At 41.5% G+C, this 17,088-nt stretch overlaps 1 protein-coding gene across 1 annotated transcript in view; it reads left to right on the top strand.

The window, feature by feature from the left end:
* The window catches only part of UNC13B (unc-13 homolog B), a 336,698-nt gene that overhangs the window by 107,799 nt on the left and 211,811 nt on the right, over positions 1–17,088 (top strand). Inside the window, exon 7 of the mRNA XM_050943528.1 lies at positions 153–243. Within this exon, the coding sequence (XP_050799485.1) occupies positions 153–243 (91 nt within the window). The remainder of the gene's footprint in view (positions 1–152; positions 244–17,088) is intronic.

Here is a 17,088-nt window from a genome sequence, read left to right as displayed (position 1 = left end):
TGTGGCTTTCTGATGTGCTGGAGTCATGTGCCTCTTGAGCTGTAATTGCATTTAAACTCCAGTTCCTTAACAATAATGCCACATTTTGAATGAGCGTATTTCACTTTGTGGTTTTTCTGTTTCTAAAATTGTTCTCATGTCTTTGTTTTAAGTTACCTTGATGAAAATGAACCCCCAGCATTTTCTCCTGCAAGAGCTCGCTGGCTCCGAGCCATTAACAAAATACGACTACGGCTTCAGGAGGTAAGGTTACATGTTACTTTATTTTTTTTCCTCATTTTCTATGCTTGCTAATTTTTAGATTTGTGGCTGGAGACTCTTTGTGGGACAGCTCATAGTGTTAGTTTCTACTAGCAAAATTCCAGTAATCACACTATACAAAGCTGGAATCTGTGTATTGTGCTGAGGCCTGTGGTTTTAGAGCCACATAGAAGCAAATGCTGTGGTAGAATTGATAGTTCAGTAGCTGGACATTTCAGAAGGGATTTTAACAGAGACCTGGAGCCGAATATTCAGGTGAAAGTGCTTTCTAATTTGTATAAAATGTATTTGAAACCAACGGACATGGCTGCTAGATAATTTGGGACTGAATTGTTGATTTACTTTGACCAGTTAAAAATTCAGAGTGTAAGTGTTTTTCAAACTATTATCAGAACCTCTTGTTAGCTCAGTAGGATTGTTTCTCCTATAGTGCAGAATTGTTTCTTGAGAAGCTTTATATCAAACCCCTCATAAATCTTTAATGGACATTAATGGGTGTATATCCTGACATCTCTGAAAATGTAAGAGGTTTGTTAACCTTGTTATTTAGATGTTTAAAAGGAACAGATTGGGAGGTTTTCTTCTGCATTTGGAATATTCTGATCTGAAAAGCATAAAAATAGTTTTCAGTATGAGTTTTACACATTTTTTATCCTGTGTTCAGTCACAGAGAATATATGATGTGTTCTACAGATGGTAAGCTGTTGCCTGCTAGCCGAAGCACATACTTCATGTCTTCCTTATGTATGTGGTCTTTTCCTCTGTCTGCTTTTTAATGGTATGGGTGTTACAATGATATCTGTTTGCTTGAAGGCTTTGATAACATCCTGCGTGGGTTACAGTTGAGTACCACTAGCAGAATTTGTTTCTGATTCAAGTATGTGTCAAGAGCTGCTTGTCTTGTTCTTCACAGTTCCATTTTTGGCTCACCTTAGCCATAATCCAGACCCTGTTTCCACCTAATTCTTGACATCTCTGATGCATCAAATGATGATGCTTCTACTATTTTAAGGTCAATGAAGTAAGTTCACATTTTGGATTGGACAAACTTGGTTTTTAAGAAGAATATGTATCAAACTTTAGGGACAAAACTGGCAGGGCTTGTTGGGCACTGGTGTTGAGAAGAAAGGAAGCTTTTGTTTAACTGATGTCCTATGGTATATACTTCCTGCGTACAAAATAAAACCAAATTTAATTCTGCCGTAAAGTATGGAGAATATGACAAAATTATCCCTGCTGAAGATAATGAAATGGATTGTAGCACCTATACCTAGTACCACAGAGATTACTCTACATCACCATGTGCCAGTGGATCTCTACCCTGTGTGGAAGGACCACTTACAGATGTGAGAGGCAAATTCAGTATCCATATGAATTCAAAGCTTTGACTTTCCGCTAATGTGATCGACAAAAAAGTCAATGTTTGATTATTACAATTCTGTTTTTGGTAAAGTAGCCACATGTCCTTTACCCATTGACCTGAGCTGGCAAATGCCTCTTACAGAAACTGGTTGTAGTAACTTTGGTTTGCTAATCATCTGGTAGGAATTTGAACCACTAACCAGAGACAGGAAGCGCTATATGTGGTTATCAATCCAGCCTCCCACCTAGGAGAGATTATCCTTCATGTGAGCGTTATGCATACGTCCTACAGCATCATGAGTCAGTGAGATAAGATTTAAATGTAAGATTTGATAGACACAAAGAGGTACAGTAAGTTGTGAATATGCAAATTACTAAAAATTTCTTCTTCCAGTATATATTGAGTTTGTCTCTGCGTTTGTTGAATTCCTTTGAATGGAGACTTATAGATAAGTCAAAATGTGACTTCCCTATTTCTTAGCTGGTTTGTCCCTGGATTACTGCAGTCATCTAAAAACAATTAACTTTAATCATTCCAGAATAAAACCATGGTTTCTAGCCCAGCAAGGGATCTGACTGAATCCTCATACTCTCACAAAACAGGCTTGTCTATAAGAAAGCTATTGTGGTTAATTTTTCCATGTAGACACTCTTATTCTGGAACAAGAGTGTCTTCACAGGGAGCTATTCTGGAAAACTGTTGTGCTTTAAATTCACTCCCTACATTAATCCAAAATAATTGTGAAATGTAGATGAGCCCAAGAAACTTTTGAGTTAAGGCAAATTTGAATCTGATTTTTCCCTTGTGTTAGTCTGCAGTTTTAACAAAGGTATAAGAGTATTTCTATTTGTTTTTAATAAAGAAAAACATTTAAAGACCCTATAGACATACTCCTGAGTACTGAAAGTACTGTAAACATTGCTATTCAGAAACCATTTGTCCATGTTTTAAAGACAATTACTGCTTTGATATAGGGAAGGTGGTGTGAAATTTCTTCCCGTACTTTAGGTAAAAGGTTTAAATACACTGATTCATTCACTTTTGCGCTCAACTTTAGGCATTTAGGCCATGTTTTCCCTTGAATTTTTTTCTCATGGATGCAGTTCTCTCCAAAATGGTTTTGATTTGAAAGCTTCATCTTTACCAACTAAATATCCACAATTCTGTTCTCTTTAATAGTTATGTAACTACATGGTCTGTTTAGATAATTGCTTATATCGCAGATACCCTCTGCCCGGGATAAGTGACTGTTCTCCTGTACCTCCTTGTTGATCTGATAAGGATCAGTCTCGTTCAGTCTCTTGCTGGATATTCAGCAGTTCTGAAAATTGCGCTACTTTTCTAGGCACCTAAATAAGTATTAGGAGCCCAGCTTTAGGCACTCATTTTTTTGAAATTTGTTTGATGATAAATTTTAGATTCTATGTGATGTGTTAATTAAGCAGAAGGCATTCTCTAAATGGTTCTTAGTTTCCCAATATAGTCCTGCATGTCAGCCAAAGATTTTGTTGCCAGAATTTCCTCAGGGGTGCGATACAAATTAATGATCAAATACCTGCTGCCTGCTGTGGGCTGTGGTTTCGTTTTTGGCAGAAGTTGCATTCCTGTGCTGTTTGCCACATTTTTAGTGTGTACTAGTAAAGAAGAAACTTACAATATTAGCCTATTTAAGTTAATGCACTGTTTGTGAAAGGCACTGGATTGATAGTCTTAGCAAATGAAGTTGTATTTATCCACTGGACAAATGAAGTGCAGTGTCAGGGAAAGCCCTTCCCACTCTGTCCTGTACTGTTCACCTCTACTGGAACGGAAGGACACCTTCTAGGATTGTGTAGAAAGTTCAGTCTCTTTGTCACTTCCCATTGTTGATGAAAACTGGTAGTCAGGGTACTAATTAGTGCCAATTGTGATTGTATGTGTTGTGAGTTGAGTACTTGTCCACTTGGAACTGGACTGAGACCCACAAGTCAACAAGCAGCACTTTGAATGTCAACTACTTGCCATTATTAGCCATCTAGGTTGGATTTGAATTGGTGACCCATAGGTGAAACTCTCCATATCCAGTTCCCAAGCTCCTGGACTATTCATAGCATACTGACTGCTAATCGTTTTGGTGGAATTTAGTATATTTTTACCATTTTACTCCCACTTGATCATTTAAGAAATATCTTTGCAAATGTCCTTGGCCAGTACCCCAAAGATGATTAAACTGTGCATTTCCAAAGCATCCCACGCAGTAACAGAGAAATGAGTTGAAGCTCTGTATATTTCAGTTCTGAAAATATGCTTTTCCTAAGGGTTGCCATAGATTTATCATCACATGGAGAATGTCATCTCCATCTGCAAGACTTTTGTGTTCTTTGCCAGATATTGTATCTGGCAGGGTTTCATCCAGTTCTGAGAAATATCACAGATCAAATATGCAATGCTGGGGAAAAAATCTGTAGAGAGTTTCTCTGCTTTAACTTCCTGCCTTCCTCAAAGATCCCATTGGTACAATGGAGAGAACAGTTAAAATAGGGATTATTTCTGACCTTATTACAGAGTACCTGCATGACCTCAGGCACTTAAGCTACATTTCATTTCTGTGTACTTCAGATCCTCATATGTCCAATGGGAATACTATCCCATACTTCATAGGGGTGTTGAGGCTAAATCAGTAAATATGTGGGAGGTGCTCGGATACTAAAACGATGGAGGGTACATAAGTATGTATGTAGACTATGACCACAATCCATCAGATTGTTCTCTAGCTAATGGGCAGACCAGTCTTGTGCAATAGTAGAAGAAATCTGGCAAGCAGGAACTTTATCCCACCATATGCCTTCACAGAGCCCCACCTTGCTTCATCGCTGTTTCTGCAGACACAGTCTTTAGCAAAAGGTTTCTCTACTATGGTACTTAAGTAATCTGCATTGATTAATTCTTATTTCCATCTCACTGCTAGTCATTCTACAATGACTAGAGAATTAGCACATTTACTCTGCTCGGAGGAGAGATAAATTTCATCTCCCGTGTCAGCAACTCAAAGGGTGGCATACCCGCCGATTCAAATATCTACTCACACACTTCTTATGTGGAAATAACATTTGTATTTATTAAGTTTGCTCATCCTTATTAAGATTCTCTTAGAGACTTACCACCAACTTTTAACCTGATTTACACTGAACATTCATGGAATTACAGCTCTAGTAAAGGGATAATTTCCCATGTGTATACAGTGGTAATAGTTCTACATATTCATTAATATGTTATGTGTTTGAATAGCTTCAGATGGACTAATCCATGGTAGGAAAAATCAGCAGTCATGCCTTGTTTACAAAAGAGAAATTATTGAAATTTTCTTTTATTTTTCATCGGTAGACAGGATATTAAGCTAGATGGACCTTTGGTCTGGCCCAGCTTGGCTGTTCCTATGTAAGTTTTTTTTCTTGGGATGTAGCTTTCTGGCTAGAAAGCTTTTCCCAAGGACCAGTACAACTAGAAACCTTAATTACTAACATGATTTCCTATATGCTTCTCTAAACATTGTAGTACACTAACAGTCGATTTTGATTTCTTTTCACTGCCTACTAAAGAATATCCCAACACTGAAATTATGGAGCTGGACCCTTCTGTCCCATACCATGATATCATCTGGGTTGCACTGGTGTGACAAGAGAGCTAAACGTGACCCTAAAGTAGCAATTACTTGTTAGAACTGAACTAGTGTAAAGTATTGATGAAATCTTATAGAAAATTATATTTTGTGAGAATCTTGCAGATAACTTTTTTTTTGAGAAATACTAGAACTCACGTGTTGGGTAGATGACTTTCCCATTAAATTGTTCCACCTTTTGGTCTCTAGCTTCCTGTAAAACTGCAGGTCCCAGATAATCTTGTATAAAATGATGGGAAATCCTTCTGAGTTTCCTTTCTCAAGTTTGTGGAATTCTTCAGGATCACAACGCCACCCCCACCCCAATTTCACACATGCATGGGACGCTATATATTGGTTGAGCCAAATTATAATGCCATTAAATGTTCTTACACTGGTTGCATCATTAGAATTCTTGTATCTTTTACGTTCTCAAAAATACATTTATGCACAGCTGATGTGAGTGGTTCTCAACCTTTCCCATACTGTGACCCCATATTATAACACAGGCTTCAAAAATGCCCCTATTATCTAACTATAAAGAAATGTAGAGTGATTATTACCCAGTCTCCAGGTTGTAATCTAACCTGGGGGTTCACAAGCACAATATGTTCCATGATCTCTGGGCTGATGTCTGTTACTCCACCCCAGTGCATTAGATAGTAAAGTAGAAGAAACCAATTCAAGTTGAGAATTAAGTTTCTACCCCAGAGCACATAAGATTATACTAACATCCACACACAACTCTGCCAATGTATCTCACTCCTGATCTGCGCTACTCCCTGCTATTTCAGTCTTTCGCTTCTGAACAGAGTGAGAATTTGTGTCAAATAGATGGCTTTCTGATATAGACTAGACACCTCATGTCTCATTACTGGATTCCCAGTTATACACTGTCTCCAAAAGTGCTTCCTTTCAACTCTGGCTTGCAGCAAGAATTCTCCACTCCTCCCGAGCAACATGATTACAGTAGTTCATGCATTGTCAACCTCCAGAAGGGGCATATGTAACTCAGTTTGCCTTGGTCTGGATAAATTCATGAAGAAACTGCAGCAGGTGCACAATGCACCTCCCAAAAAGGATGTGCTGCAGCGAGCGTATTCTGCTACTGCTCCTCAGCCTGCTGTGGCTGCCCAGCTATGAGAGTATTTAATTCATTTCAGGGTTCCAGCAGTGATATAGAAAGCCTTTACTGGGGAGATATCAAGGACTTGCCTCTTTCTAGGGCCCACTACAGCAGTTGTATGTTACATTAAGACTAATGGAGCCCATGTCTAATAATGGGGAATAAGCCCTCTTTACAGCAGCCCCCAGGCTGTGGAAAACCCCTGTAATATTGGATAAGGCGACCATTGCCAACTTCGGGTCTAAGAATCTCCTCTTTTCCATTAACACCCCATGCTCTTCTCCCCCCCCCAAAAAAAAAAAAAAAAAGTAGAAGAAGAAAATAGTGGCGCAGTCCATAGATAGAGACCCACAATTAAATGAGGAGTAGGACAGAGGAGTGATTGTACTTTGAGGAGTCCACAATGTGTTGAGCATTTGTGTGTATGTAGCAGCTGTACATAGTGCACATGGGTGGTGTTCTTTAGAAATGCTGATAGACCCATCCAGTAGTGGAATAGATTAGTTTCTCTACATCAGAACTGGGATGGAGTGGGAGACACGGGTTGTGATTAGGAATCCTCACGTAACCAGCTTTTAAAAATAGTGTTGGCTTTCAGGAAAGCCAGACTTAACACTTTTTTTTTTTTTTTTTTTTTAGACTTAGTGTGGGAGTAGGGGGTTCTGTTTCCCAGTTTTGTAAATTGATGAAACAATCTGTACAAGAAAAGCTGCACTACACTGATAGCAGTGGGTCCTGACTTACAAAGTACAGGGCTTTAACTCCCCACTCCCCCAAGTCTAACAAGTAGCACTTGAGAGATCACAGAAGGAGCATTAACTATTAATATTGCACAAATGGACCCTTAATGTCATTCTTATAGTTTCAAAAACAAGCCGTAGCTAAGGCAGAAAACTGTTCTGACATATGCTGTCTTTTTATCACTTAGTGCTGTTTGTCTCCATTTTTCCTGTTTTCCATTTGTGTATATGGATTTTGTCACACAGCATATTTTATGATGTGTAGGGGAAGATGCCATGCATATTTCTGTGGAAACCTATGTAACTGGGTAAGATTGTCATTTAATCAGGAGCTAATTGGAGCCTTCCAGTACTGTGTATCTGGATTTAAATAGTCAAGAGAAATATTTTTCTGGTTTCTTCTTTGCATGTTACTTATTGCAAAAACTGCACCTGGAGCACAGGCTATTATTAATCATGTTTACCACAGTAGTAGTGCCTAAGGACCAGCCAAGGTCAGGGCCACACTGTGCTAGGCACTTTACAAACAGAGGAGGAGTAGTAGTAGTAGTAGTAATTCCTGCCCTGAAGAGCTTACAGTCTAAATAGATAAGACAAAGGCTAGGTCTACACTGAGGGGGCAGGGGTCGACCTAAGCGAATAGCGTGGCTGAAGCTGGCGTATCTTAGGTCAATTGACCTGGCCATGAGGATGGTGGTGAGTCGACCGCTGCCGCTCCCCTATCGACTCCGCTTCCGCCTCTCGCCATGGTGGAGTTCCGGAGTCGATGGCAGAGCGACCGGGGATTGATTTATCGTGTCTACACTAGACATGATAAATTGATCCCCGATAGGTGGATCACTACCCAGTGTAGACGTATCCAAAGGTATAGGAGAAAGGAATATAACATGCAAGCCGAGCAATCAATGTGATGGTGGCACCTGTCGTGTTAGTTTTGTTTTTTTGGGGGCATTGGGTTTAGTTCAGAGGAAACTACCTGAACAGAAAGACCAGGTGAGGAAGAGAGGGTAAGGAGGACAAAACAGTTGAGAAGAGGAAGCTATAAGGGACAGGTGTAGAGTGAGGTTGAGGTGAAGAAACTGGAAGATAGGCATTGAAGTAAACAGGCAATCAGGACATAAGAATGGCCGTACTGCGTTAGACCAAAGGTCCACCTAGGCTAGTATACTGTCTTCCGACTGTGGCTAATTCCAGATGCTTCAGAAGGAATCATGTGGTCCATCCCATGTTGCCCATTCCCAGCTTCTGGCAAACAGAGGCTGGGGACACCATCCCTTCCCATCCTGGCTAATAGCCATTGATGGACCTATTCTCCATTAATTTTTCTAGTTCCTTTTTGAACCCTGTTATAGTCCATTTGCAACATCACTTGGCAAGCAGTTCCAGAGGTTGAATGTGTATTGAGTGAAGAAATATTTCTTTTGTTTATTTTAAGCCTGCTGCCTATTAATTTCATTTGGTGAGCCCTAGTTCTTATGTTATGAGAAGGAGTAAATAAACCTCCTTATTCACTTCATCCACATCAGTCATGATTTTATAGACCTCTATCATATTCCCCCTTCGCTGTTTCTTTTCCAAGCTGGAAAGCCCCAGTCTTATTAATCTCTTCTCATATGGCAGCCGCTCCATACCCCTAATAATTTTTGTTGCCCTTTTCTGAACCTTTTCCAATTCCAATATATCTTTTTTGAGATGGAGCGACCACATCTTCACGCAGTATTCAATATGTTGGCATAGCATGGATTTATATAGAGGCAATACAATATTTTCTTATTATCTCTCCCTTTCCTAACGATCCCCAACGTTGTTTACTTTTTTGACTGCCGCTGCACACTGAATGGATGTTTTCAGAGAACTATCCACAGTGACTCCAAGAGCTTTCTTGAGTGGTAACAGCTAATTTAAACCCCATCATTTTATATATATATTTGGGATTATGTTTTCCAATGTGCAATACTTTGCATTTATCAACATTGAATTTCATCTGCCATTTTGTTGCCACGTCACCCAGTTTTGTGAGATCGTTTTGTAGCTCTTTGCAGTCTGCTTTGGACTTAACTATCTTGTGGTTTTGTATCATCTGCAGATTATGCCACTTCACTGTTTACTCATTTTTCCAGATCATTTATGAATATGTTGAATAGGATTGGTACTAGTACAGACCCCTGGGGGGCACCACTATTTTACCTCTCTCCATTTTGAAAACTGACCATTTATTTCTACCCTTTGTTTCCTGCCTTTTAACCAGTTTCTGATCCATGAGAGGACCTTCCCTCGTATCCCATGACAGCTTACTTTGCTTAAGAGCCTTTGCTGTGAGGGATCTTGTCAAAGACCTTCTGAAAATCTAAGTACAGTATATCCGCTGGATCACCCTTGTCCACATACTTGTTGACCCTTCAAAGAAGTCTAGTAGGTTGATGAAGATGATTTCTCTTTACAAAAAACATGTTAACTCTTCCCCAACAAATTATATTAATCTGTGTCTGATAATTTTGTTCTTTGCTATAGTTTCAATGTGCCTGGTATTGAAGTTAGGCTTGCCGGCCTGTAATTGCCGGGATCACATCTGGAGCCTTTTTTAAAAATGGGGCATCACATTAACTATCCACAGTCAACCTGTGGAACTCCATGCCAGAGGATATTGTGAAGGCCAAGACCATAACAGGATTCAAAAAAGAACTTGATAAATTCATGGAGGAAAGGTCCATTGATGGCTATTAGCCATGATAGGCAGAAATGGTGTCCCTGGCTTCTGTTTCCCAGAAGCTTGAAATGAGCTACAGGGGATGGATCACTTGATGATGACCTGTTCTGTCCATTCCCTCTGGGGCACCTGGCACTGGCCACTGTCGGAAGACAGGATACTGGGCTAGATGGACCTTTAGTCTGACTGAGTAGAGCCATTCTTATGTTCTTAATAATCAGTAGGAGCAGATGAATCCCTTATAGAAATAAAAGATCCTCATTTCTGGCAAATGACCCTCCAGGTAGGGATCTCAGAAAATAAAAATGTGGGTATTGCATGTGAATAGTCTTGTTTCTCAATGGGATACCTTGGGAAACATTGGAAGTTATTTCACGAGCCTGGTCAGGAAAAGGATTGCAACTGAGCCAACGCAAATGAAGCTTCCCTTATTTTTTAAATTTTTTTTTGGAGAGTTTGAAAAGAGCCAGCAAAAAAAAAAAAAAACGTCAGGCCAGCAGCAGACATGTAATTTCTTTTGATGTGGTGGTAATAAACCTGTCAAAGTGGAGGGGAATTCAGTGACTGATTCAACTGTGAACTGGTTTATCAATTTGAATCTCAGTCTCCGCTATTTTTTTAACTTAGTTTATTTTTAATATGCTTCGATATCACGTAACAAAATACTGATTGTTACATAAATAACATTTATTTCTCTCTAATCTGTCACCATACTTTTCAACTTTCTCTGAGTTTTAAAACCAAATTTACTTTATATTAATACAGAACTCTTAGTAGTAATTCTATACTGCCTCTGTCATCACTATGTGGCCCTGAACCTCCTTCCCCATGTGGCCCTCTGCCTCCACTCCCCCACTGTCCCAGTCTGTCCTGCCCCGCTAGCTCTTATGAGCCCCTGTTTGCAGGGGCGGCTCTAGGCATTTTGCCGCCCCAAGCATGGCAGGCAGGCTGCCTTCTGCAGCTTGCCTGTGGGATGTCCCCAGTCCTGCGGATTTGGCGGCAGCCTGCGGGAGGTCCCCCGAAGCCGTGGGACCAGCAGACCCCCCGTAGGCAAGCCGCCGAAGTCAACCTGCTTGCCGCCCTCGCAGCGACCGGCAGAGCGCCCCCTGTGGCTTGCCGCCCCAGGCTCGCGCTTGGCGTGCTGGTGCCTGGAGCCGCCCCTGCCTGTCTGGTCCCCCAATGCTGTCTCCCCATAGCCCCCGTCTCCTGACCAGGCCTGATAGGCCCTGCGAAGAAGCCAGGCTCTTTCTCTTCCCTAGCTGGCTGCTGCTGTGTTCTATTGCTACAGCACCCTCTGGGGGGCAAAAGGTGGAACTGCAGCAACATTTTGTCAGAATCTTTTTTCTGTGCAAAAAATTGTGTGCACATGCAGAAGTGCAGCATTCCCCCAGGAGTAACATATTGTACAGCACTAAACACACTGGTACTTAACCCATAATCATAGTTGAAATCCCAACTTGGCTCACAGTTGTAATAACTAGTGAATACATAAGTACCAGGAAGCATGACTTTCTCATTCTAACATTAAACTCATTTTCAATCTTTATTTGAAAGGAAGGGTAGGCAAATTCAATGACTTGACAGTACATGACTAGAATTGACATACTGAGGAGGGAGTGGGAGAAGGATGTTTCAGAATTTGCTTTCTAATTTGTGTCCACTTTGGGTACAGCATGTTCTTCCCTGCCTGAGGCACTAATCTGCCTCTCTAACTCATTCAATTTAGTTCATCTTTTAATCAACCGCAGGTACAGTAAATTGCTGTGCATTCCCTGTGGGGTTTAGGTGACTATTTTTGTGGTGGGGTTTGTATCCTTTTATAGAGGTTTACTGCAAGTCATTTGCATTTTTCATTAGATTTCTTGCTAATCTGGGAAGATGTCTGACTAGGTTTTGAGATTAATATTCATCACCAGTGTGGGATTCAGACCTATTTTGTGGAGCTTGTCAAATCTCTTTACTGAAAGTGTAAAAGCTGTGGAACTTGGTGCTTTCAGTTATAATGTGACGCAGTATCTCATCTCTGTGTGGTGCACATGTTAAGATCTGCAGAGAAAGTGATGAAGAGAAATGTGCATATGTGTTCTTCACATATGAATCTCTAGAGATTATTCGATTATCATTAACCAACTGGTGTGTGTTTTCTTGGATGGAATAATTTTATGAAGAGTATAGTTCTACAGAAAGGAAGATGACCATGTCTGAGCCCACAGCTATAGTACTCTCAAGATGTGCTCTCTAGAGCACCATGTGGCGCTCAGTGGGAATGTGGGGGAATGCCTAGTGGGATTTGGGGAATCAGACACTAGTTTTAGGGGTTAGGATGGCTGGAAGGGCGCCAGATAGGAGGTCTGAGCCTTGGATTGTGCCCTAGTATTCCAGAGCTGAAAAGAGTGGCTAAAAACAACCTTTGTGTAACAGAGATTGAGAATAAGGTTTTTCCTCGTGCACCCCTCTTGTGGCTGCTGCTGGGATTGATGACCTCATCAAATGGACATGGGACCTGGCTGTAACAAGGACATCTGCCAATAATGGTTTCACAGGTGGGCGACCCCCTGATTGGTAACAAGTGTTACCTAGCAGTTGTGTCCACTTGCAGTGGACTAGTGACTGCCAGGCAGTTTCTGGGCTGATTTGTAATAATCTTCACAGCCAAAACTTTGAACCTTGCCTTGGTCGTCTTGGTACCTTGCCTCCTCTGTGGCCTCCCAACTTTCACTTTGTTGCCTGCTGTCCAGCATCAAAACAATTTGGGAACTTTAGGCACATCCTGATTGAGCACCACCATTATTATTATTATTATTTATTTGTATGGCCATAGCTCCTTGGAGCCCCAATCACAGCTGAGGACCTCATGATGCTAGGTGCTGTACAGACACCCAACAAAAAAACAGTCCCTGCCCCAAGGAGTCTAAGAGAAGAGACAGTAGATGGATACAGACAGAGGGGGGATACAATGAAACAAACAAAGGGGGTGGGGGCAGCATGACAGGCAGTGGACTCAGCATACCAGCAGGCTAACCGTTGTCGAGGTTTTTGTAGGCCTCATGGCAAAGGAGTTTTTTAGGGGGAGTGGGTTGAAGGAAGATACCGTAGCTTTATGGATGTTTACTAGGAGTGCCTCCCAAGCATGAAGGGTAGCATGGGAGAACACTCCAAGGTGTGTGTGTGAAAATAGGACCAGTAATCAATAGAGGTGGTTGCATGGATTGATGGGTGGCAGGAGCTGACTGTCAATACTGAAGAGAGAGGCCTAAAAAGTGAATACAGGTAGATTATGTTTGATATGATAGAGAAGAGGGGAGCCAGTGAAGGGATTCAGAAAGGGGGGGGGGGATGGTCAAAATGATGGGCTTGGAAAATTATCTTTGCCTTAGTACTCTAAATGGAGATAAGTTGGGCAAGACCGCATATGTCAAGGCCAGAAAAAAAAGATGTTACAGTAATTGAGACATGAGCCAGTAGGAGCCCAGAGGAGAGTTTTAGCTGTGTGGGTGGATAGAAAAGGCTGTATCTCTGAGAGATTATTCCGAAAGAATCTTTGCGACGTAGACAGATCCTGGATGTGAGGACTCGGAGAGAGGTCCGAGTTTCACACACAGGTTGTAGACCTGAGAGGTAGAATGGTGGTGGTGTACACCGTGATCAAGGAGGGGAGAGCTGCGGGGGGAGATTAGGAGCTCTGCTTTAGCTGTGTTGAGCTTGAGCTGATAGCTAGACTTCCATGAGGAGATGTCAGAGAGACAGGCTGGCATCCAGCATCAGAACCAAATTAAAGCAATTTGGAGCCTTAGGCACATCTAACATGGGGCCCCATGGCTGTGTTTCTGTGCCACGGCCATGCCCTTCACTAGGAGAGGTGCTAACGGCATGGGCTTCCCTACCCTGAGAGCTGCAGAGATAACATTAGGACCCCTGCAGTGGTCACCCCAGCAGCTGCACTTTTCTCATTGAGTGGTGTTGGAAGGGCCCCTAAAGAACACCCACTGTAATGCTTGGGGCAGTTCATCCATCTCAGAGCTATTGTCTCAGTCTCTCTACAGACTCAGGCAGAGATGACTCTGGTCAGCTTTCCAAGCTTTTCTTCACAACCATATAAGCTAGAAATCGACTTAAATCATGATGTGATCTTGTGACACTAGCAACTGGGACTGCAGGCATGGATTCCTAGTGCCTAAGACTCAGTCAGTCTCTGTCCAACTCCTCTGTCCAGTTCATCTAGCTCGGTCCTCTTGGGTGAGAGCTTTGTTTTCCTCTGTGTGCATTCCTGGCATTTCTTCTCTAGTTCTTTGCTGAGTGCTCTGCTGAAGGAGCGAGTCTTGTAATGGGACCTGAAGATGGTGGGTGTTTGAGAGCTTTGGCAGTGCTGTTGAGGCGGCCTGGCTCTGACTCCTAGTTTGTACCTGGACTCAGTTAGCTGATGGCATACTGGATGATTGTAGCTGTTGTCTCATCGTAGATGGAAGGGGGTTGTGCATTTATCTCATTCAGGCTTTGTATATGAGTTCCAGAGCTTTAGTCTGGATCTAGATCCAGATGTAATGAGTAGTCCAACCTGGAGAAGTCAGAAGCTGCTTTGTGTCTTGGTCTTTGCCTGCTGCTCTGGCCAGGTCACATACTTCCTATAATCCCTTCACCGGCAAAAATCTTCAACTCTTTGCAAAACTATGCTACACCCTGTATTTCTGCTCTTTTTGTCATCTTCCTCTTCCTGGCTTCTTCACTCTATCCACGATTTCACTTGATAATCAAGTCTGTATCTTCCTTTATGTTCGGGACAGCACCTAGCGCCTTTTTTCTGCTATTTTTGCTGCTGTCTATGAGTGGAATAAGCTTGTAAAAGGTGAAAGATGTATACGATCTGAAGAGAAACCAGAGTTATTACATGCTGAATTTTTCTTGACACCCTGGCTTTTGACAAAATGTCTGAAAATGAAGTTTTTATATGGTACCATCATGACTTGTGGGTACTTAAAAACCCAGAATATTTTTGTAATTCAGGAAGACAGCCTCTCACTACACGGAAAGCTACTTTCTCATATTTGTATAGTCTTCTAGCCTACAATCTTAACAAGTTCGAAATATTTATTTCTAAATTACTGTTGGAACTAAAAAAATGAAAAAGTGAGGTAATTAACAAAAATCTCAAAAGAAAAACTTCTAGTCATTACTTGGTTTTGCTCCAGTTAATATAGAGTTCATGGATTGTAGTACATAAGACAATATATACCCACTTTCAAGAAAAATTTTTAAACTTCCTTAATGTCAGGGTGCCAGAGTTTCGATGAATATAGTGGTCATGCTTTAAAACGTCAGCATGTTGTTGCAGTACAGTTGAAGTATTTGACATTGATCGTTATTAAGTCGAATAAGAGAGAGGTTCAGTGTAATAAGTGTTGATTTGAAGGATGATCACTGTGTTATGGGGAACAGCAGCAGCAACACTAATTAAGGTTGCAGCAGAGTTCCTCTTCAGATCTGATTTTTCTAAGTGCTGTCAGATCCATGTGCCTGGGCAGAAAGCTTTGAAACTTGCTGTGCCATATTCAGGGCAGAACTGGAGGGCATGTCAGAGTAACCTGGATGGTACAACTCAGGGGACCCCAAGGAGGACCCAAAACCAGAAGCTGTCTCATGGACATGCTGGCTGCAAAGCTCAGAAGGGAAACAGGAGATAAGCATCTCCTGTGACTAATCTTCAATCATACCTCTCTAGCCTAGTGTTTGCAGAGTGCCAGACTAGGTACAACTTGGAGGCAGTTTCTTTTGTTTTAATCTGATTTTCTCTCTACCATCTAAACTTCAATTTTAATTGGATTGTTTGTGTCTCGGGCTGTTAAAGAGCTTGACACAGACTATCCCTGAGGCCTGATCTATGCTTAAAATTTAAGTTGACATAACTATAGCCCTTAGGGGTGTGAAACAGTGATGGGTGCAGACACAGCTAGGTCGCTGGAAGAGTGCTTCCATTGACCCAGCTATTGTTCCTTGGGGAAGTGGAGTTCCTACAGTGGCACAAAAACCCCTTCCGTCACCGGAAGCTGTGTCTGCACTATACGTTATGCCAACCTAGTTAGAGTGCCTTAGCTATGCCGGTGTAGTCCGTGTAGTGTACGCATGGCCTGAGAGGCGGAACAGCCATCAGCCTTTGAGACCAGGAAAATTGGGGGACCCTTGGGTCAATTGCCACCAGCTAACTTGTTGTTATACACAACTGTGTCCACATTGTGTGAAACAGTGTTTAAAAATACATTGATGAACACTTGGCTAAAGTTTGCTAAATACAGTTCAGTTTTCTAAAATGAGTTATGCAGTGTTATTGTAGCCACGTTGGTCTCAGGATTTATGGCACAAGGTGGGTGAAGTAATATCTGTTATTGACCAGCTTCTGTTGATGAAAGAGACAAGCTTTTGAGCTCCACAGAGCTCTGTGCAAGTTCTAAAGCTTGGCTCTTTCACCAACAGAAGTTGGTCGAATGAAAGATGTTTGCCCTGGCCCACCTGGTCTCTCTAAAATGAGGTAGGTAAGGAAGGATATCTGGAGCTTACTATGTCCACAGTTCTTGGTCCTAAGGACATGTCCCTGGTCAGGGGAATATATTAGATGTCTTATTTGCTTAATTTTGTTCTGCGATTCCTATTATTCACAATTTTTTAGTTAAAGAATGTAAAGCTTGCAAATTTTCTGAATTCACCCAAAGCTTTTACAGGCCTTTTTGCACTCACTACTTCAAATGAGAGTATAATTCTATTTCTTCCTCCCACTCATCTCTGCATATTTACTCCAGAAACTTTTGCTTCAGTCAGCGAAGTTGATTACATAATTAGACGTGTAGTTAAAATGTTGATCTCATGAAGTATTGAGACTACATATTAGATGTCACTAAAAGAGAGAGATGTAATTTGAAAGAGGGAGCAGCAGAGGGAGAGTTCTCCATGCATTAACTGCTCTCTTGCTGTGTATGTGCCTAAACATACTCAGTTTGAACATGGGCCTGCAGTGTGATGCAGTTGTGAAAAGCATAAATATCTTTTATTTATGGAGTATATTAAGAGGAGTGTTGTAAGAAAGACATGGGAGGTAATTCTCCCGCTGTATTAGGCACCAACGAGTGGAGTATTGTGTCCAGTTCTGGGCATCACACTTCAGGAAAGATGTGGACAGGTTGGAGAGAGTCTAGAGGAGAGGAGCAAAAATGACAAAAGGCTGAGAAAACCTGACCTCTGAGGAAAGGTAGGAAAAACTGTGCCTCT

Source organism: Gopherus flavomarginatus, chromosome 3 (genome assembly GCF_025201925.1).
Source record: "Gopherus flavomarginatus isolate rGopFla2 chromosome 3, rGopFla2.mat.asm, whole genome shotgun sequence".
NCBI lineage: Eukaryota > Metazoa > Chordata > Testudines > Testudinidae > Gopherus > Gopherus flavomarginatus.
Note: the sequence above shows the minus strand (reverse complement) of the source record. Positions and strands in the feature narration are given on the sequence as shown.